Source organism: Xyrauchen texanus, chromosome 21 (genome assembly GCF_025860055.1).
Source record: "Xyrauchen texanus isolate HMW12.3.18 chromosome 21, RBS_HiC_50CHRs, whole genome shotgun sequence".
Classification (NCBI taxonomy): domain Eukaryota; kingdom Metazoa; phylum Chordata; class Actinopteri; order Cypriniformes; family Catostomidae; genus Xyrauchen; species Xyrauchen texanus.
Window position 1 is genome coordinate 32688151 of NC_068296.1, and position 23396 is coordinate 32711546.

The following is a 23396-nucleotide window of genomic DNA, read 5'->3' on the forward strand; positions in this document are numbered from 1 at the left end:
TTCCTTTGATTTTACTATCTGTTTACTGTCCAGACATTTGGTCCCCATAATGTAGGCAAAACTTCATTAATGAAATGTCTCATCAACATAGTGATTAACACCAAGGTGTTTAACAGTTCATCCTACTGAACAGATTGCACGTCTATCCTTTACAGCCTAGTTTTTATTCACAAAAAATGTCATATGGTCACTACCCTGACTTTGGTCTGTATTTCCTGCACCGCTTTTCAGCAGCGGCGCTCCACCCCGCTACTGAATCTCCAGTGCCATGGCAAAAGAATGACATGGCCTATTTTTCCTCCAATAGGGCTGTAAAAAATAGCTTAATAGATGTATGTAAATATTGTAAGTTCATGTAAATACATGTAAATGCCTCTTTAAGATCTATTTCAGTCCATCACAAGCTGTCTAATTTGCAAACACTGAATGTGAAAGAAAGATGGAAAGAAAAAAAGGGACATTTAGAAGTGAGAATGAAAGTAATAATTGTTTTTTAAAGAGAGAGGTAGTTTGGATATACATTTATTTTAACGTGTTTTTTTTTTTTTGTGGTTTCTGTTGGTGGAGCTTTTAAATGGGAAACATTTGTGGGCATCCACCCCTGACAGTCAAGTTCTAGAATTAAAAATCATTAAGATAAATCCTGAAGAGTGTTCCACCATTGTTTAAAGACGGAAATGGGATGCTTATAATTTTATAAAAGCACTCACATTGATTCTGTTGTTAAAACTTGTGTATTATTTGAGCTGTAAAGTTGGCTAAATTGCTGCTTTTACAGTCGTTTTACATTGTCATGGCAACAAATTTGTAAAATTGGAAATTACTTGACACAAAAATGATTTTATCACCCTAAACTAAAATCATCTTAACGTGCATATTGTTTACATCTTGTGACTATACTTTTGAAACAGTGAGTATTTTAACATTTACAGATTGGCACCATTAACTTCCATTATAAGTGCCTCACTGGAACTCTTTTGCAACTTGCTTTTTTTAAAGAAAAGGAGGAACAAGTCAGAATTTATTTTTGTGGTAATCATCATTATGCCACAAATACTGTCGCCTGAGCTTAACTTGTATTGAATTCAGAATATTCACATACTGCAGCTCTACAACACTTGAATGGCATTTACATTTGCATAAAATTCTCTTATTTATTTAGAAATATATTATTAGTTTTTAATGTGCACAATGATAGCGCTTAACTCTAATAATTATGTTCAGGTGATTGCATAATTGCATAGGCATTGTTATTGTTATTTTAATCTCTCTTATGTGTGTGTTTGTGTTATAGATCAATGTGTGTGCAGTGAGGAGACGTCGGAATGCACTTGTTTGGACTTTCATCCCAGTGAGGTGTGTAAATCAAATCTATAGTATTCTCTGCCAACAAGAGAACCCCAGCCAGCATGAGTTCTGCACTGCCCTGCAAAGGCAAAATGCTGTTACTACTACACCTTTTGTCAAAATTGAGTTATAACTGAAATCAGGTCTCTTAAAGGACTATGTTCTGTCCTGTGACAAACAGGTTTGGTTCAACTATGCTCATATTCAGAGAAAATGGAGTGAGACTATTTTATAATTTGGCTGGACAATCAAAACACTTTGAAGCGGTGAAGCAACATTTTGGCTGTGTAGGCCAGGGCCAGAATCTAATTTTGAGTACTATCATCTCTTTTGTGAGGGATATTGTGTTATTGGCAATAACCTTTAAATCCCATTTATGCATAAAGATGACAAATGATACAAAATAGTGCTGTTAAGAGTATTCAGGAGGATATAAACCCTCCTCATACTTTATGATTCACGTTAAAATGTATGACCAAAATCATATATCACAGTATGAATAATTGTATATCACAATAACAATTCCAATAATTCAAAAAATTAATAATTATAATTATGTAAGAATATTTGCAAGTGTTTTCATAACAAATAATAAGTCTGGCATTATTAAAAAAAACAGTATAGTTCAGACACTAAACTGTGGTTGGTTGAGCCACATTCAGAGCCATTCTAGAATAGCCGATACACACACACCTGTGACGCCACATACGTTAAATACTATTTTAATGCGGCAAGTTGTAAGTGTGACGTTGCTTATTTACCACAAACAACAAGGCACAATGTGAAGTAGAGTTTAGAACATCTCTGCTGTTTTATCATATATACCTTTATACCACCCAGCCCTACTGCGATTCGGCATTTATTAAACACAAGATCCCTTTCAGCATACAGTTGCTGTAAAATACGTGAACCATTTGAAATACCTGGAGTTCTGCATAAATTTGTCCCCAAATTCGATCTGATCAAGATATTTGAGAGAAGATTAGATAACACACTTAGTTGTGTGACCGCACATGTGACTTTGTGTCACAAATTAGAGCTGCAGAAAGCTATTCACACCAGACCTCCCAAGAATATTGCTGAACTTAATCAGTTTGTTAAAGGGGAATGGTGCACAATTCCTCCTGATCTTTGTGCAGGCCTGATCCACAATTATGTTTTTTGGAGGTTATGGACCATTTTCACATTTCTGGGTTTGGAAAGCGAAAGTAAACTATAGCAGGTTTAAGGAATAGTTCACCCAAAAATGAAAGTTCTCTCATCGTTTACTCACCCTCATGTCATCCCAGATATGTTTGACTTTCTTTCTTCTGCTGAACACAGATGAAGATTTTTAGAAGAATATTTCAGCTCTGTAGGTCCATACAATGCAAGTGAATGTGACCAAAACTTTGAAGCTCCAAAAAGCACAAATGCAGCATGAAAGTAATCCATAGGATTCAATCCATGTCATCATTGATTTTGGATGAGAACAGACCAAAACCTTTACATCAGCAGTCTCCTTGGCGATCATGATTTCAAGCTCAATTACACTTCCTATAAGGCCATCTAGATCTCTATGCATGCATCAAGCACTAAGAAGTGTAATCAAGCTTGAAATCATGATCGCGCATAGAGACTGCAATGACAAGATGTACAGTGAAACAGGAGTTATATTTTGGTCTGTTCTCACCCAAAAATCCATTAGATCACTTCAGAAGACATTGATTAAAACACTGGAGTCATATGGATTACTTTTATGCTGCCTTTATGTACTTTTTGGAGCTTCAAATTTAGGTCACCATTCATTTGCATTGTATGGACCTACAGAACTCAGATATTGTTCTACAAATATTTGTTTGTTTTCAGCAAAGCAAAAAGTCATACACATGAGGGTGAGTAAATGATGAGAGAATTCCCATTTTTGGGTGAACTATTCCTTTAAATGGTACACTGGCATTTTGAGCTATATTAGCAGATTATTGCCAATGTTGTTGCATCATTCCCTAGAGGCAGATTATCAATTCATAAACCCTTTTCACCCTTTTCCATGTAAAAACTTACTATAGCACATGAATTGTAAGGCGATAATTGTAACTAACATTTACAAGCTTTTTTTGGATACAATTAAATTGCATGGTAGCTCCGTTTAGGATGCAAAGACCTGGGGTATGAGTTCTGAAGAGCACACAAGTCGACATGTGGGCCGAAAGTGTAATAGAAGCACCAAAAAATGACGTGGAAACTACTGAAACGATTAGTTGACGGTATCGTCGAATAGTCGTTTGATCTCATTTAACGTAACATGAGATCACATTAAACTCTAATTATGAGAGCAGCACTGCAGTTCACTCATGACTGAGATGAGGAAGAATTACTCAGATCACAGTCCAGATGCACTCTCTAAACTTCCCAAACAGTTTCAGGTGATGTAGATCGCAAAGTATGTGGGAATTATACCAAATAAGTAAATTCAGAAGCACTCTCGTTGTGGTGAGGCGGCGTAGTGGCTAAAGCACAAGGCTGTTAATCAGAAGGTCATTGGTTCGAACCCCACGGCCACCACCATTGTGCCCTTGAGCAAGACACTTAACTCCAGGTTGTTCCGGGGGGGATTGTCCCTGTAATAATTGCACTGTAAGTCGCTTTGGATAAAAGCGTCTGCCAAATGCATAAATGTAATGTAAATGTAAATGGAATAAGTGGAGTCGGAGCACTTTAAAGAAATTACCCCGGCATTACATCTTAAATGCAATTGTATTTCATGCGTTATAGCTTCATTAAAGTTCAAATAATACAGAAGCAGATCATGTAAAGAACTACAAACTCTGAAACTGACATTTCTCTGTGTGGTCAGCGCCTCTTCTATGAGTTGCGTGAATGTCCTGATCTAAGGTGAAGAGACTGAAACTGCATCCGGCTGATGAACACTCTTTCGCAGGGACGCTCGTCCCTCGAGCACGCACACTTAATGCAGCTAAATTATAACATGATGGCTCGTTATCCTGCAATAAAATTGCTGCATTATACACTGCAATAAAATACTTTTTTGATTTGTTTTGGCTTGTTTTCAAATATAAATATCTAAAACAAATTTAAAACAATGTACATTTACTTTTGCAGCTATAATGCAGAAGAAAAATAGTTATCTGAGAATGTTGAATATAATATTAAAAATACTAAATTTTAAAATATCTAGAAATCCTTTTAAAAAAGATGCATTCACCTGAGAAGCAGAATATAAGATATTTAGACTTGCTTTTAGAGAATAGATCTTGAAATACAAGTATATTTTGTCTTTGTCTATATTTACTGCACTCGCAGAACTATAACCAAGTGAAAAAAATATTTAAAGCAGTATAAGGGAAAGGAGGAGGCAAGAACCGGCTTGGCAATAGTTTAATGAAAAACTGAACCAAAAGCACACAAACATAAACACAGAGCAGCTGCGTGTCATTCTCTCTCTCTCGAACCATCATCACCAGCCGCCTTTATCCCTCGAGTGCCCCATCAGGCTGATTGGGGACTGGCGCGCATTGTTCCAGCCCGGCCCCGCCCTCCTCCGCTCTACAAATACACGTATATTTTAGATACGTTCTCAAAGCAAGACTAAATATCTCATATGTTGCTACTCAAGTAAATGTATCTTATTTTAAGGATTTTTAGACAATTTTAAATGGAAAATAAGACAAGAAATACTTGATAATTAGTTTTTTTTTTTTTTTTGCAGTGAATTTCTTTACTGAATTAAATGTTATAAAAATATTTTTCCCCTTTAATTCAGTGAATGTCATTTAGAGGTATTTTTAAAAGATGATTTTGTCCTCTTTATTGTTAGTAAGCACATTTGGTACAACCTTTTAACTCTGGGCACAAGCTGAATAATCGATTAAGAGCTAATGATTAATAATTGCAATAATCGCTGAATAATCATTCTAATAATCGTTAGATTAATCGATTATCAAAAAAATTGTTACTTGCAGCCCTAGTGGACACTATCGGTTAGGTTTAAGTTTAAAGAGGTCAGTTTTGTTGATTTAAGCATTCAATTTAAAAACCTTATCTGTTTGAAAGGAAATGTAGTGCCACACAGTAGACATTTCACCTCAGAACTGCCTCTATACAGTACGTGTAACATACACAGTAACATGAACACTGTCATATAAAGTGCGACTGATATGAATACTCATTATATAATGTACAGTGAAAGAGAAAAAAGCCCAGATGCCAAATTAAAGTGTGAATAAACTTCATCAAACTGAAAAGGTCCATTGCTTTCAAAGGAGGGTCAACCAGCTATTAAATACTGGACTGTGCATGTTTACACAAGGCATTCAATAATGATTTAAGCAGACTTTGACCAATTTACTGTATGCAGAAATACAGTTAACATACTTTTCTGCAATTGGGTGAAATTTATAAAGACACACTCTTGACACTTTTATCTCTCTCTGTTATTTAGCTGTCTGTTTGCAGTGCATGTCTCACTGACAGACAGACACAACATACTGCTGCGATCCAACTGCCTTCATTTCCTCTTTATCACTGACCAATCAAATGCACTCAGAAAATAAACTATCCAATCATGGCAAGCAAGTGACTACTGGGGCCCAATCACAGCCCTCTAATGTAAACCAAGCGCAGCAGCAAGGATCTGCTGGAAACCAGGGGACAAAGGGCAGTGGATCCGGGAACCATGGTGTCAAATCCAACCAGATTTCTCATGGCAACCCTGGACTGAAGAGTCTCAGCGAATCAGGCAGTGGTATTGGAATGATGAAGACCAAAACCAAGAGGGAAAGAAGTGTCTCCATGGACACAGGAGACCAAAGAGAATCACTGACCCCTGTTTTGGAGCCGGATGCCAAAGGTAGGCTATGCTTAAAACTTGTCCCAGTCTGATAGCTATTGCGTTCAAAAAAGGGTCCAGTCCAATCTAGCCCAATACTAAAACAGTTACACACATATCCATCCACTGGTACTCAATGGGTAGTGCACAACCAACACCAACATGCACATTCATATTAGTCATTTATCATTGCACTGTATCTCTTGATCGACAACCCCAAAAAGCCACACTTCTGTAATTCCCCTTTCAACTGGAAACACAGTAAAGATGAAACTGCCTGTTTTCAGCAACCCCAAAATGCCCTGACCTTTCTAAGTACACGTGTGTGTGCATGCTTAAATGTGTCTGTGTGTGTAGCATGTCAGACGTCATGCCCCTTTGTATTCGCCTGGAACTGTGCGAAATGTGTGCATGAAAGTGTTTGTGTTTTCCTTTTGGTCACTCTGTAATTGAGCGGGATGGAGACAGGAAGTAGAATAGTTCCTGAATGTATGAACGCACACACACATACACACTCCAGTGTGCCCTTATGTTGTCTGAGTGAAAGTCACGAAAAACATGTCCAGGTTACATTTCACCCAAAAATCAAAAGAGATCATTTTAGGACCATTAATGTATTGTGAATAAAGCACATTTTCCCTACTTAAATTAAATGAGTAAATCCTATTTTTATCAGTGATGATTGTCATTACATTGTCATGAGTTTATTCTATTCTATTAAAGGACAGATTAAAAGCTGTACAAATACTGCCATGATGTATAAATGCTGTACAAATATATGTGTATATATATATTGCTTTACAGCAAGTTTTTTTATTTGCATTATGGTAATGAGAACTGCGTGAAAATGAAAATAAGATAACAATACAAACATCTTAGTGGTCCGAAAATAAGCCTTATATTAATTGTGCAAAATAGAATGTCTTGTTTTATGTGTTGGGGTGAGATTCCCACTCAAACAGCTTCTGACCATCTAAAGAGCAATAACAGGTCCCCTCTTCCTGGATTGTGAGGGCGTGTTTTTCTTTTCTGTGTGTGCGCATGTTTGCTGTTTCTTTTTGTTTGGTTCATTGTGCTGTCTTATTTTATTTCCATTTGCCCAGTTCTTTGTGTAGGCCATGTTTGTATGAGAGAGAGAGAGAGAGAGAGAGAGAGAGAGAGAGAGAGAGAGATCAGGGGAAATATCGGAGCAGTAGTGTGATTTTGAGAAACTGAGTCATCTGGGCTTCCTGTAATGGCACTGAATCTCCTTTGTGTGTGCAAACACACACTCGCAGTTTCTCTTTCACACAAACACACACCTGTTTGGCTTTATTATAGAATGTAAGGTGTAAAGTAAAGGAGGGGTCAGGGTTATTATAGTTCTGAAAATGTGTTTTGTATTTTTTGTTTATATTTGTACTTTGATTTGAAATTTCTGCTTAGTTTTAGTTTAGTTTTAAAGACCCTATGAAATCGCTTGATGAGCACAGTTATCATTCCTGTGGAAAGTATACATCAAGTATTTCCATTTGAAACAGGAAATTGGGTAGTGACCAACCTAGTATCATAGAAGGAACGTTACTATAACTACATCTTTGCAAACTGAGTTTTGCGTGCCACATTCTATGTTTCGTTGTAGTTTCTTGGTGAAATTAACAAAAATGAACACTAGGCACTACAACAACTGTGCATTTTATTAACTTTCACACATCTACACTTTCACACAAAACTACAATGGCTGATTATGACTTTATATACACTTCTCACTATTACTTACACACTGCTATGTTATGATAGAGAAAAACTTTTTCTCTAACGGAACATTTAATCTAACACATCATTTGAAAATGAGACAATTTAACGCTTTCATTACAGATCCACCTACATTTACACACTTATTCCAACATGATTAGCTTGTAAGGTATCTCACTTGATAAAAGTGTTGGACTTTGAACTTGGAAGATTGGCTCAAGCCCAGCCAATCATGTAAGCTGACACGTGAGCTGAAAGTGTCATAGAAGTGACATGAGATGAAGTGGTTGCTTCAGAAAATTTGCTTTTCATGTCACATTTGCTTTTATGACACTATTGGTTAAGTTTAGGGTAGGGATGTCTGTTTTGTTCCCTTCTCATTTATCTTTTAAGATACTATTGGTTAGGTTTAGGTGAAAGTTTTAAGTTTGAGAGGTATGTTTTTATCATTGAAACTTCCATCTAACATCTTAACCTTGTCTGATTACGACATTATTTCACTCACTTTTGGCGCCCCCACTGGCCATTTCACTGGGAAACTGCAGACAAATGTGTAATAAAGCAGGTAATTTATCTTGCCATGATCAGTGTTGGGTAAGTTACAAAAAAATGTTATCCACTATGAGCCACTAACAACTACTCTTAAATTATAATCAGATTATTGATTACTTAATTGGAAAAGTAATCACATGACTAATTACTTTGCTTTTTAGTTACTTTCTAAAATTCTTGTCACAATGTTTTTGTTTTTCTACTTAATAATTTTAAAATAATGTCAGTTTTCTTCTTGTTCATTGTCACACTCCCTCCAACTGTCACAAAAACGCAAACAGATTTCACATATGAATTCACATTTTAATTGTGGAACACATCTTATAGATGACTAAATGAGTCATCAATATTTTTGGTCAGTTGTCCTGAAAGAGAAAGACTTTGAATACTAAATGCATTTATCTGCTGTCATTTTATTTATTTTTTTTTTTTTTACTTTTAGGAGTAAACTAGCAAATAGATGGCCTTAAAGCTAATAGACATGGACTAATAGCCAAATTAAAGAGACAAAAACTTAATTTAAAAGCACTTGTCACTTTATTTTGTCATTGTTAGGATAATACTAACCAGCTGTTGTACTTGTTGATCAGGTAGATGGTTCTTTTTCACCCAATTTGGAATGCCCAATTCCCAATGTGCTTTTAAGTCCTCGTGGTCACGTAGTTGCCTCTGGTTGGCGGGAGACAAATCCCAGCTGCCTCCACGTCTGAGACCCTCAACCCCTGCATCTTATCACGTTGCTTGTTGAGTGTGTTGCCATCCACCGCGGCATCCACGCTAAACTCGCCACGCGCACCACTGAGAACGAACCACATTATAGCGACCACGAGGAGGTTACCCCATGTGACTCTACTCTCTCTAGCAACTGGGCCAATTTGAATGCTTAGGAGACATGGCTGGAGTAACTCAGCACGCCTTGGGATTCCAGGTGTGTAGCCAGCATCTTTACCACTGAGCTACCCAGGCAGCACTGCTGTAATTACCTCTGGCACTCAGCCTGGGGCCAAATCACAGCAGTGCTGATGTAGGGCCATGTAGCACGATTGCGAGTGTGATATTGCTTATATACAACAGTTCAATGAACAAGTACATTTTTAAAAATTTGAGTACGGTCATTAAAACGTATTTGTGCATGGAACTACTTTATTACACCACTACTTTATCTGGTTTAAAACAAAGGATGCATCCAAGCCTTCGTTAGTAATTCAAAAATGTCACTTCAGAAATAGTATCACGGCTTGTGCTGTTTCTAAGAAGTTATTGGATAAACAAGGATGGACGTGTGTGCGTGGGCGTGCTTGCGTGTGTGCGTGCGTGTCTTTGTGTGAGAGAGAGTGAGAGAGAGAGAGAGAGAGAGAGAGCGTGTGTGATCACTTGTTGCCACTCCCTAACAGAGATGCTGTCAGCTTTCTGAAGATCAGCTATCTCAGTGGTAAAATAGTTGTCCAAGCAGGGGTATTTCTCCCTATTTCGCAGTAGCTAGTGCACAAGAGTTGATCGCTATAGAAACCGCAATGTTCTCTGCCATTTTAAACATTATGTATCCAATGTGGAAACTCCAGTAAGAGGTAAGCACCTTGAGTTCTGTAATCAATCAGTCAGTTGTGTCTCTCAGCTGTGTTGAGTCTTAATGCTGAAGTTGTTCGTTTAAAGCCGTTTAAAGCTATTTCCTAGCTTCAGTAATGTAGTAGTAATATGAGCGATCACGGAGCGCTGTCCTATATAAACAATGACTAACGGATTCACCTTACGTCACCTAACTGGCTCATATTAAACACAAAATGATCTTTTGCCACCACCTGCTGGCTAACATATGTAATGTAAAAAAAAAAAAAAAAAAAAGACAAATGTAGCTCTTAACACATCTGCACTGCTCTTACACTTTAGTTTAGAATGGCATGAAAACAAGCGGAGAGATACAAACACAGTGAAGCGTCCGAGTGCTGATGGTGTCAGACCATCAGTGCTCATGGTACGTCTCTCGTCCAATCAGATTCGGGGACCGGAATTAACTGTTGTATATATGGCAATAACATGTTATTAGTATTGTTCCAATAGACAACATTTGTTTTAACAGTCATTATGTGTGTGCATTATACAGCGTTTTCAAACAAACAAATGCACCACTCATTGTACAACTTTCTATACCGGAGAAAAATGTATTGTCAAATAGAGCCACCTAAAGTTAAGGCTTGAATGTGCTAACAGTGATTGTTCGTGTCAATTTTGGTTCTGAAAGCGCAATTTGTCGGCAATTCGTCTCGCTTTTCCGTGTCGTGTTATGTGTGAAAGGGCCTAAAAGGTTCCCATGGACATGAAAAATCTGGAAATATCAGAGAATTTAAAAATAGTTTTTTACAGTTCTGAAAAAGTGTTTAAAAACTTTTGACCGGTAGTGTATCTATAGTGAATATAATTTTTTTCACTCTGAAATATTTCATCAGTTCAATATGACTAGATATTGTTACTGTCTCAAGATTGCATTTCTTTCTTTTGTAAACTAAGTAAAAAATCCTTTAGATCTATTAATTCCAACGGTTAGTACCTGAAATGTAAATGTAACTACCCCAGAAATCTCTTAAAATGATCTTTTTAAATCATAATTGTAATCATGAACAACTGGAAGAATAATGGAAATTTCACGGTCAAAATGTGTGGGAACTCTGATTTCTTGTTTTCATCTTCGTTAACAATAATACTCTAGCAGTAACACCAAAAGTGGAGAAGAACAGGCAGGAAATGGGATTGTTTTTTTAGGGAGAATATCCTCTCTCTTCCTCTCTTTTCTCTGTAAATATTGCTCAACCGGTAGAAAAACAAACAGAGAGACATTCAAATGAAATGCAAGTCACCCATCCACTTCAGACCACTCGACTGCCACACCTGGAAAGGGCCAATGATTAAAGAGAATGTAGACCAGAGAGAGAGAGAGCTGACTCACTCATTTACGTAAACTGATGTCTGCTGGGAACAAAAGAGGATGCTGAAAAGGTCAGCTCTTTATCTCTGCCCACCACCAACACGGCGTGCACAGGCCGAGGACACCACAACCTAACACCGCCTGCTCTCTCTCTCTCTCTCACACACACACACACTTTTTCTGTTTTACTTTGTCTGGTATTCAAGGTTAGGAGATATTTCAAGGCTTTGGAGGCCTTGTGTCCTCTCATACCCCTTAAATGCCTTACATTTCTGGAGTGTTCTGTGTCTGGAGTGTGTGAGAACGGATAGTATCCAGAATTCAGTTTCACTGTATGTTTATCTGTCCATTTGTGGGTGACTGAGCCTGTATGTTCATATATGCAGTGGGGTTCAAATGTCCACTTTTACTGTTTTTTATATGTTTTTCATTGCAAGTTATACAATATACTACTAATTTGACATCTAAGTTGAACCAAGAAATTAACACGAATTTCCTTAGTAATTTGGCTTTCATTTAGCTTTAATGACAAATTACGTGGATTTTTTTAATGTATATTTCCAAGTTTAAAATCTATATAGAATACTAGATTTTCCCAATATCTAGGCATTTGAACTTGTATTTGAAACATGTTTATATTGTCTCTGTGTTTTTTCAATGGTGTCCAGTAGAGGGTGTGATGCGCAGCAAACGGCGGTGTGTGTTGGAGAGAAAGCAGCCGTACAGCGGAGATGAATGGTGCTCGGGGGCTGAAACTGAGGAAGAGGATGAGAAACCCCTTTCTGCCACACACCGTAAGTATACACATACACAGTGTAGTACACCCGGCCAGTCTATACTGTACACAAACACTGTCTTTCAAGCCCTAAAGGGTATGAGTTTCTGTGTACAGTATTTACACAAGCGTCTAGTTGACTGTGTTGTCGCAAAAACACGGAAAATATATTAATGTTTAAATGTAGTACTCAAAGGCACACCACCATCTTAGTATAGCATGCACACCAAAAATACTGGTAACGAAAGTGCTCGATAAGGAAAACAATTTAAAATCACTGAAGAATCACAGTCAGGACACTGTTGCTCCCAAAAATACTTACATTTTTGCCTTACCACATATGTGACATTTTATGCTAAAAGCTCATAATGAAAGGAGCATACATAACACACCTATACATACCCATAAACCTCTACTCAGGTGTCACATGACGTGGTCCAACATAAGTAAAAATATCAATAATTAAAATGAATTCATGATAAATTTCATGAATCAGGTTACAGAAACAAAGACATAACAGAAGACAGAGCTAGCCTATTTACTAGAAATGCTGAATAAATCGTTTTTTTAATATAGAAAGGTAAATTGATAAATAACAAATACATGTTATAAATATGGCTGTTGATTTAACGCGTTAATTCAGTGCGATTAATTGTTTAAAAAATAACGCATTAAAAGAATTACGCAATTAATCATGTCCCCGGACTGTAATAGGGAATATTCTTTATATCTGATCAATTCAAGCTTTTAGTACCATCTGTTTTATCCAGGGGGAAGCAAAACTCGCTGTATAGGCAACATGCAGCGTATACAGACAGAGAACAAATCATTCGTACCGAGAGCAGACAACCCAAAGGGCGAATTACAATCGAAAGTGATCATCCCTGTGCCCTACTCACTACAAAAGACAAATCTCTTCATGTGGGCTCTCTAAAGAGAGCATGGCAGTACAGTTTAAAGTACCCTTCACTAAATGTCCTATAAAAGGGCCTTTTGTAAAAAAAAATAAGCGTTCTTATTTTTGTTTGGAATGACTCTTCAAGTGGCGTCCCCTTCCTGAAGTGCCCTTCAAGGGTGCAAAAATGTAGTTTGATAAACACCCACGATGAGAGCACGTTCTTGAGTTCAAATACAGCTTGGCGGACCATAAATCATAATGCAGGGATATCAAGACATGTTTTTTTTTTATTTTAAAATTCCTTTAACTTGACACAGCAACCTAAAAACGGTACGTTTATGACACAACAAAACAGAGATGCTCCAGAATGGATTGCTGTGAAATGTAGGCCAATTATTATGTTCAATTATATGGAAATAAACAATCTATTGCATCCTAAAGCCACTTTTCTATTGTCTTTTTAATGCCAAAAACTTGTTTTATTTTTATTATATTTTTTTATCATTTAAATATAATTATTTAATAATTACATATTGAATTAGTGTTATTTGAGGGGCTTTCTCAGCAAATATTTATGTATTTGATTAATTAATCAGTATACCATGTAAATCATTTGATTACACATTTGAATCAATTGACAGCTTTAGTTATTAATTTAAATAATTATGGAAAAATAATAAATGTTAATTTCATTGTTAAAATAACAATAGTGAAAGCTTTGCAGCCTATTTACCAGAATGCAGAATAAATGATTAGCTTTTTCATAAAGGCAAGTAAATTGATAACTAATAAATATATTTGAAAAACAAAATCAATTAAAAAAATATTGAAATATCATTAATAATATTAAATCACAATATTGAAACATTTTCAGCCTATTTACCAGAAATGCACAGTAAAAAAATGTGTTGATAAATATTAAATATAAAAATCTATTTAAAGTTTAAAGTTCATAACATTGTTAAAACCACAAGAATACCCCCCCCGCCCCCCACACCCTACTGCGAGACAACTGTGTTCCCTGTTTTGAAGGCAACTAGATGAAGCTATTGGCCAACTCTCAGATGGTAAAACAGTCAGTCCCCTTCCAGTGTAAGGCCTCACATTATACCCGTGTAGACTGCTCTAGTGTCATCTTCAAAGCTTCACATACAGTATGTATTTGTGGATGTGCATCTTGTCAGTTGGTGACCACAACCCTGGAACGTGCGTACGCCCTTTGCTACCTGCTGTTCTGTTCTAGAAAAAACTGAGAAAGAAGCATTTAGAGATGTGTTTACATACCAAACTAAAAAAAGAGAAATAACTGTTTTAAAAGTTCTACTCATAACTGCCACGTTTGGCAACCCTTTTATTCATAATACAGCTGCAAACGCCTTGAAACGACAACAGCACTTTGTGATTTTAGTTTATGTCTTTAAATATATTGATGAGTTCATTCATATTTACAATGACATGTTTTTAGCTTAAGCTAAACTAATACTAACTAGCTGTTTTCTAATGTTGATAAGGCAATCATTACACTTCAGCTCGACAAAGCATACAATATTGAAAATGATGTGTGTTCTTGCCTATAATGGCATGATATTTTCTCATTTAATATACAAACTGAACATCCAAACTATTTGTCCCCTCATGTGAGGTAAACCCTGCCTCCTCAGTTGTGTATGGACATGTGACTGAAGGTGTGGCATGAAACATAAGGCTCACACAACACCTATAAACACTTATATCACATAGTATCTTAAATAACTGACTGTAACCTTGACCTTGTCTGAGATATTAAAACCTACAAATTGAATTAAGGTTACGTTTTGTGTGGTGTAACCATTAGATGTTTTCCCAAATTTTTAACAAGATTTTCCATTTATTTCATGTGATCTAAACAGAAAATGGCCTGTTTGTTGTTTTTATTTTTCACTAATCTTCAGCGTTTCATATCTGCCCACATAATTTCATGACGTAAATGCCAAGCTATCAGTCGCTCATGTAACTGGAGCTCTGGGAATTGTTTCTGTGGTATTTAGCTCCTCCTTGTGGCTTTCTGGAAGATTTGTTTGGCAGTGAACAAACAGCTTGATTCTAAGATTCACTAGAATCTTTATGATTGTAATAATAGTTCAGAAAGCGTTATAATATCTGCTATGTTTTTGTGTTGTACTTATAAACGTACCCTGGTTTTTGGACATGGCATCATGGAAATGCCATGTTTTTTTGTACATATACCATGGTAATACAATGGTATTCTTTTATGTACCATGGAGTTCCATGTAAATACCATCATTCAGTAATATGGTATATATCAAAGAACCATGGTTTTACTGTTTGACACCATGACTATACCATGTTAATGCCACAGTACTTTTTGAAAGTATATAGGCTCCATAAGTGGGAAAGCCAATTCTGATTTTTTTTATCAATTTTCTCATACCTGATGACTCATTCGCTTTGTTTTTCTTTGGCGACACTCATTCAGGAGAGCATGTGATGTGTCCTGGTCAGGCCCACTCTGGTTCATCTGCCACGGGCACTGTTAGTGAACCGGGAGGTCCAGGTTTAGGTTCTGGCCATGGACCTGGTATTCGCACAGATATGCATCCTCGGCCCTCTCAGCAAGTAGTGTATGTTTTCACCACCAGCCTTGCCAACAGGTCAGTATGATTGCTCAATCTGGGTAAACATTATGTTGCAAATTGTTTTTTGTTTTTCTTCTCATAACATTTCTCATTCATTTTGAAAAGCTTAATTTCTCATTATACTGCCTGGTGCACCTTCATAATGAATACTTTCTGAGTAAAATAACGGTTGGTAGTTCAAGTACTGCTGGCATCCCATCATACTGTTTGTAAAAACATCCAGTCAATAAGGAGAGTCAGCTCCCATACACTGCTCAGAATGGTCACAGCAGTATCAGGTTTGATCCTCATCTTAATGAATTCCTTTAATTATATACACAATATCAAAATTATATAAATGATTCAATTTCTTACGTCTTGTTTATTTCAATGGGTGATGCACACATCCAGTGCACATGACCTTCTATAATGCCCACATCCAGACAATAGTCACTCTGAGTTCCCAATCATAAGTAAATGAAAGCTCAGACATCCTGCTTTAATAATTGTAACTCAAAATGTATGTTGGTAAAATTTGATGAAGCCACAACAAAGGAGTTGACTTATATGCTTATATTCACTTAGCAGCCGATTTTCCACCACACTTTTGTAATAGGTGTAGAAGTATGCTTTTACAAGACATTGTCAAATTGTTGAATTGGAAACTATTAAGAAATAGTAGATCATAGGAAAAAAAAAAAAAAAAATTGTTAAGCAATAGGTTGGACAAGCTGATGTATTGTTGTATTGTATAGAAATACATGTTAGCAGGTACCATATGTTTTTGTGTTTGAGGAAATAATAATACATAAATTATAAAAAACGGCTTTACATATATATTTATATTCTGTGCATATTTGTTTATGGAGCAGAGACCACTAAATATTTGTATGTGTTCTGCAGTGCTGCAGAGTCAGTGATGCATGGCCACACAGACTCCATCCTCATGTATCACCAGCAGAATGTTCCCCGCACCAAGCTGGATCAGGTCTGTTCCTATACACAGACACATACATACACATGCTTTTATATTGCTACGCAACATTCTAAATGGCTAGGTTAAGCTACATTTTTTTGTTTTGTTTCTAAACATAACTCGTACATACACAGTCTTTAAATATGGAAGAAATGTGTCATCACATCCTCACTTGCAATTGCTATGTAGCGTGAGACCCTGTATTTGTTTAAATGGCTATTTAAATCACAAGCTCGTCTTTGTTCCTTTATCTTTTGTAATGAGAAATAGTACTGTTGAATGTCTTTTGTATTGTGTGGAGCTCAGATTAATAATTTTATTTAACAGCCACCCCCACCACCACCTCTTTTTTTGTCTTTTTCTTTTTCTGTATCCCTGTCTATCTCTCTGAACAGTCTACTGGTGTTGGAAAACTCTCCAACCTAACAGAGCAGATCAGCTCTAGTCACACTCCGCCCACTGGAACACCCAAATCCCAAAGTGGTACACCTCGGCCACCTTCCGTTGGTGGAGTTGTCATAGGACACCTTCCTGGCACTTGTACTCCTTCCTCCACAGGCCATCCAGATGGTGAGCCAACTCAACCCCACCGGGGAGGAACATCAATTAGCAACAGCCGCTCTGCAGCTCATTCACTGGGTCAAGGAATTTCAGGCCCTCAATCTGTAGGAGTTTCAGGATCAGATGGAGTAGACAGGTCAGGTACAGTTCCCCAACATGGTGCAGGTTTGTCTCCTTCCTCTAGTCCCTCTGCACTATCTGCACACTGTCTTAGTGAACTAGGCCAGCGCGGGGGCCCAGGAAATACAGATGGCCTCTCTAAAGAGCAACTGGAGCATCGTGAACGTTCTCTGCAGACTCTTCGAGACATTGAGAGGTTGCTTCTCCGTAGTGGTGCTGGTGCTGGTGCTGGCCATGAGGAACCAAGAGGTTCTAATGGGAATCCTAATAGCACTAATATCAACAACAATAATAGTAATGATGGAGGTAGGCGATTGGAAGATGATGAAAATGGTGGGGGAAATGCTAGTAACTGCCATAGCAGCAATGCTGGTATGCATGGCATGCCCCCTGTGGGTGGAATGAAAAAGTATGAGGAGCCTTTACAGTCCATCATCTCACAGACACAGAATCTTGGTGGGCCTAGTTTGGAGAACTCTCTGATGGGCCCACATCATGGTATACCACCACACCGCCATCACCTATCATCACCTTCAGGGTTGGACATGGGACCCCTAATGGGGACTGAAGGTGTGACACCAGAACAGCTGGCTTGGAGGAAGTTGCAGGAAGAGTACTATCAAGAGAAAAGGCGACAACAAGAAATTAACCCACACCAACATCCCCAGCATTTCCGCATGATGTCAGAGATGGGCATGCCCGGGGGGCCACCATTGCTAATGAGGGGCCCCCCGCCACCATATCACAGTAAACCTGGTGATCAACAGTGTGGGACAGGACCAATGTTAGGGGGAGGCATAGGAGGTAATGGACGAATAATGGACATGCATCAGGAGGGGCCTCGAGGACCAAGATTTCTTGGACAGATGCGAGGCCCGTCAGGTGGTGGAAGCTACTCTGAAAGCCCTGGGGGAGTTTTGGCAATGGAAGGATTGGGTCCTCAAAGACATCCAAGGCCAGGCATGGGTTGGTTAGATGAAAACATGGGTGGTGGAGGCCTATTTCATGGGTGCTACCCTCCCGGAGGGCCTGGTGGTCCTCCTCAGCACTTTCCGGGTGATTTGGATCGCCCTTTAACACGGGAAGAGATGTTCCGTAGAATCCACAGATTAGACTTGCATCAAATATCAAGGCACCAGCAGCAGGCAGGGCTTGGAGGTCCTAGGATGATGGATAGCACTGGAGGACCAGGCTTCCATAATTCTGGCATGGGAGGAGGTCCACCCTTTCGTGGTGATCCAATGGACTTTCCTGGTTCTCGGGCTATAATGGGCTCTCCCATTGGAGGAGTTGGCAGTGATGGTGGCCCTACAATGAGAGACATTGTTGAGTCACCTTTGGGGGGTAACATTAACATGAATATGGGCATGAACATGAATCCACAACAGCAGCAGTTGTTGGCTCAGAAGCTGAGAGGAGGTCCTGGACTTAGTGGCTCTCTTGGGGAGATGTTGAGCCCAGAAGACATCTCCCGAATAAGGGCTTCTCTGAATGGTCAAGGTGGTGCTAACAAAGGAATGATCCATGGCCCAGATGGACCTCTTAGGTTCCCCAACCAGAGCTCCTTTTCTGGTAGTCAAGGTGATGGTTTATATATGCAGCAACCAGGCCCTGAGATGTTTGTACCAGACCACTCAGGCCCTCCCCACATGAGCAGCACCTCAAGGCTTAGTCACATTCTCGTGAACACAGGCTCAAGGGGTACAGATCTTGGCACCCGACATCCTCCTGACCTTTTCATTAGTGTTAACCCAATGGGTTCCCCAGCTATACCCCCATCTCACCAGCTCAAATCCCCCTCTCTTAGCCAGGAGCCATCTCCTCATATGCACTCCCCCTCTGCAGCAGGCCTGAAATCACCCAGCCAGTTACCACAGAGTGGACCTCACCCTCCTTTACCAGCAGCTTCTGGGGCTGGAACTCCCTCCACCACCTCTATTAAGTCCCCCCAGGTCATGGGCCCTTCCCTGGGTCTTCGCTCTCCATCTGGCTCTCCTGGACACCTAAAGTCTCCAACCATGCCTGTTGCTTCACCTGGCTGGACTGCCTCACCCAAAACTGCTATGCCCAGCCCTGGTGGGCCACCTAGTGTCAAAGTCGCAGGGAATGGGGGGAGCAGCTCCACTGATACAGGTAAAGGTTTTTAGAAATATTACAAATTTAGCTTATAAATGCACTGATCATTTTTACAGCAAAATATAATCTGTCAAAATGTTATGTTTTTCATATTTTATGTAAATGTTTATATTATGTTCTGTATATGAATGCTTTTTGGAATTTAGACAATGATTCATTTTTTTTTTTAAATCGTAGGTATGTCCCTGCCACCTAGGAGTTCAAACTCAACACCCATCAGCCAGCCTCCCAACTCTATCAATCCCAGCATGCCTTTTACATCCTCACCAGATGCCCCACCATCCCAGAATCCTTTATCCCTTATAATGTCTCAGATGTCAAAGTATGCCTTGCCCAGCTCCACTCCACTCTATCATGATGCCATCAAGACAATCGCCACATCAGATGATGAGATGCTACCAGATAGACCCCTTCTACCTGGCATGTCAGGTATGTTTTTTTTTTTAATGTAATAAACTTTTTTAGAATCTAAATCTCAAATTGCATAATTGAAAAGGGTGTGTGTGTGTGGGTGGGTGTGTGGGTGGGTGTGTGGGTGGGTGTGGGTGGGTGGGTGTGTTGGGTGGGTGGGTGGGTGGTACTTCAGTTCGTAATATGATATTCAGTTATATTATTATAACTTTTCTGCTTTCCGTCCAGGTCTTATTTTACCCCTTAAAATATGTATATTAGGGTTGCGCTATATACCAGTACTAACAAAATATCTCAATACCAAAAAAATTTAAACGGTAAGATTTTGTTGTTAATTTTGGTACCATATTACAGTATGTTACCATTAGCAAAATCTTATGAGATGTGACAGTTTTGTGATGAAATCAATGACAATTTGTAAATAAAATTTAAAAAGTCTCGATATGGCCATTATACAGCAGAAGGATGTCATTTAATTAAATAATATACAGTCACAATTGCTGCACACTACAACATGAACGACAGGTGCTGCTGCTCTATGGTCTACTTCGCATGTGCATGCGTACACACACAGATGCAACACACACTACTGGTGCTTGGTTTTCATGCAGTGTGTTCAGAAAATGGCTGTGAACACTGAAATCTCCTTCTCAGGTGCAGCCCGGAGATTTCAACTTGCGAGTCACGATGGGGGTATTGAATCCAGCATTAATGGGAAGCTTGATATAACTAACCAATCAAAAAAGAACTGAAAGGTGTGTCAAAATAAAGGAAAATATAATTACTGTATAAAAAATTAATATTCAAAAAGTAGCAATAATACTCAAAATAACAATAGTATAATTTTAAATTGTTGTGATTTATTATTATTATTATTATTATTATTATATTTTTATTGTTATTATTATTATCTGTAAGCAATATCACAAAAGCTGTTCTGAATATCAGCATGTTTTGATTAAGCCATAGCAGCCTAGGTAAAAAATTATTTTCATTAATGTTTTCATTAATACTGAAACATTTTATTTGATCAAAAATAATATAGAAATTATCTGTTAAAAAATAATTATTATATTTTCATTTGATTAAAGCTGTATATTTATTAATTAGATTAAACACCATTTGATCGTAACATTTCATTAAAACATTTAACATGGCATCCAGACAAATTCAAACATAAAATGCATCTGTAAGACTTGCAGTTCTTTTAATCAAGTAATTTTCTGTGTAATTATCAAAAATCTGTGGCTTTTTATTTGCTGACTAAGTATTTAGTATTGATACCGAGGTACCGGGGCTGGTATCGTACCGAAGCCAAAATGTTGGTATCGGAGCAACCCTAATGTTTATATAAATGTATTTATTTGCATAAAGTCTATCATAAGAACCCATAACATTTTTTGAATTGTGACAAGACAGTTAAGCTCATTTTACCCCCAAGTTATCATTACTATAAATAATGTGAAATACACAGTCTCAGTCTCATTACTCTCACAATAAAAAAGATTTTAAGTATTTATACAATTGTAAAATTTGCTCTACTGTCTTTAAATATTTAAAAATCATTATAAAATAGTATTACAGTAATATAGTAAAATATGACTGTATTACAGTAATGAGAATTGGCATTAAAAAATAAAAGACAATACCAGAAAGACAATACCAGAAAGACAATACCAGACACATTACAGTAAGAGAATTTGTGGCTAAAAGGTGCTGAATTGTCCCAGAAATATTGTCACAATGCAAAAAAAATTATAAGGAATCATTTTTTTCTTTTCTTTTTTTTTATGGTGAAATATGACCTTTACATTTCTTGAAAGGTTTCATGAGATTCACCCAAATAGTTAATAGAGATCAAATTTGTTCATGAGATTGATTACATATGATGCTATTTTGACACTCTTTTTTTAGTGGGAAACATGGGAAATCACCAGTCTACACAGATGCTCCTTTCCTCCCAAGGTTCAATGGGACCTCATAGTGGTCCACAAAGTCCCATGGGAATGGTTCTGCAAGGAGGTCAGCAGCTATCCCATGATCCCTCTGGGCCCATGCTCCCATCTCCTAATCCTATGGGCATGTCAGGAATGACCTCAACAGTAATGGGAGATGGAGGAGGACCTACTGATGGAATAGGACCCTGTAATGTTTCCCCAATGCATTCCCAAACCCAGATGGGGGGATTTCCTCGCATGCAGGGACCTCCTCACTCCCCTATTGGTGGGATGGGGCATCAGTACCCCCAGCGTCCTGATGAGGTCCTTCCACCTCAGCAGATGCATCTTTTAAGTAAAGGCGTTTCTCACCAGCGGCCTCCTCACCAACCAGACTCTTTTCCATCCATGCCAATGGGTGATGGTCCAGACCTGAGTGAGGTCATCAGGCCCACACATACAGGCATTCCTGAGTTCGACCTTTCCCGCATCATTCCTGCTGACAAACCCAGCAGCACCCTACAGTACTTCCCCAAGAGTGAAACCATGTCCCAGCCACAGCAGAATCCTCACCAGGGCCAACTGCAACATGCTTCTTCTGCTCATCTTCTCAAGCAGCTCTCCTCATCTGGACCTCCCCATAGCAACATCCCCTCGTCCAACCCCCATATTGCTAACCTTCAGAACATGATGGCCGAACAGCAGATGCCCCTACACCCCTCACACACGCATTGTGGTATGCGCTCAGGGATGGGCATGCCTCAGATTGGCTCCAGGGGCATGGGTTCAGGTGGTGGAATGGGGCCCATATGCCACCCAGGGCACATGATGGGTAGGACAGGCATGTCTCCACAACAACAGCTCCAGCAGCAACACCACCAACAGCAGCAGGCCATGATGGCCAATAACCTCTTACAACACCCGTCCCACCCTCCCCGTGGTATGCTGTCTCCACAGCAGCATCCCCATAATCTTATGGCCCAGCAGAATTTGATGATTATGCAGGCTAAGCAGCGGGGCATGGCCCTCCCTGGGGAGCACTTTGGCCAGCAGGGGCCGCTCATGTCCCCTCAGGGGCCTATGATGGGACCTCCACATTCCCAGTCAGGCATGATGGGCCCTCAGAGTCTAAGACAAAGGAGCATGTCACTGGACAGCCCATTGGGCTATGGGCCTGGGAGTATGGCCAACATGCACTTTTAATGGGGCTTCTCTGTAAAACTGTAAAAACTTTGTTTCTTATTGGTTATTTCTGATTTGGACATATTTTTATTGCCATTGAGAAACTGTGGCAATCAAATGCTAAAAAACTGTGGTTTTAGTAATAATTTCATGATGCTTATGTAAACTTTGGCCGTAAAACTAACTGTAGATGGTTATCATTACAGTTAAGTAAAATCTGAAGCCATTTTTTAAGATATTTGTAAAATATGTGTATTTCAGATCAATGTGTTTGATTGCTTTGGGGAAAGGAGAAATGCCTATGGGTTTATATGTTCCAATTACATTCTGGCTACCAAATTGTTGTGCAAAGTAATATATAAAAATTGAAATATAAATATTATATATATATATATATATATATA

The 23396-nt window shown here is 38.5% G+C and overlaps 1 protein-coding gene across 5 annotated transcripts in view; it reads left to right on the forward strand.

The window, feature by feature from the left end:
- LOC127661584 (B-cell CLL/lymphoma 9-like protein) overlaps window positions 1-23347 on the forward strand; it is a 60490-nt gene extending 37143 nt beyond the window's left edge. For 4 of the 5 annotated variants that reach the window (XM_052152344.1, XM_052152346.1, XM_052152347.1 and 1 more), the window contains exons 2-9: window positions 1295-1356; window positions 5789-6196; window positions 12050-12175; window positions 15531-15705; window positions 16573-16657; window positions 17041-19459; window positions 19640-19891; window positions 21788-23347. In XM_052152344.1, coding sequence (XP_052008304.1) covers window positions 5884-6196; window positions 12050-12175; window positions 15531-15705; window positions 16573-16657; window positions 17041-19459; window positions 19640-19891; window positions 21788-23013 — 4596 coding nt within the window. In that variant the 5' untranslated portion in view covers window positions 1295-1356; window positions 5789-5883 and the 3' untranslated portion in view covers window positions 23014-23347. The remainder of the gene's footprint in view (window positions 1-1294; window positions 1357-5788; window positions 6197-12049; window positions 12176-15530; window positions 15706-16572; window positions 16658-17040; window positions 19460-19639; window positions 19892-21787) is intronic. The other variant, XM_052152348.1, reaches the window with a different exon arrangement.
- The last annotated feature ends 49 nt before the right edge of the window (window positions 23348-23396 follow it).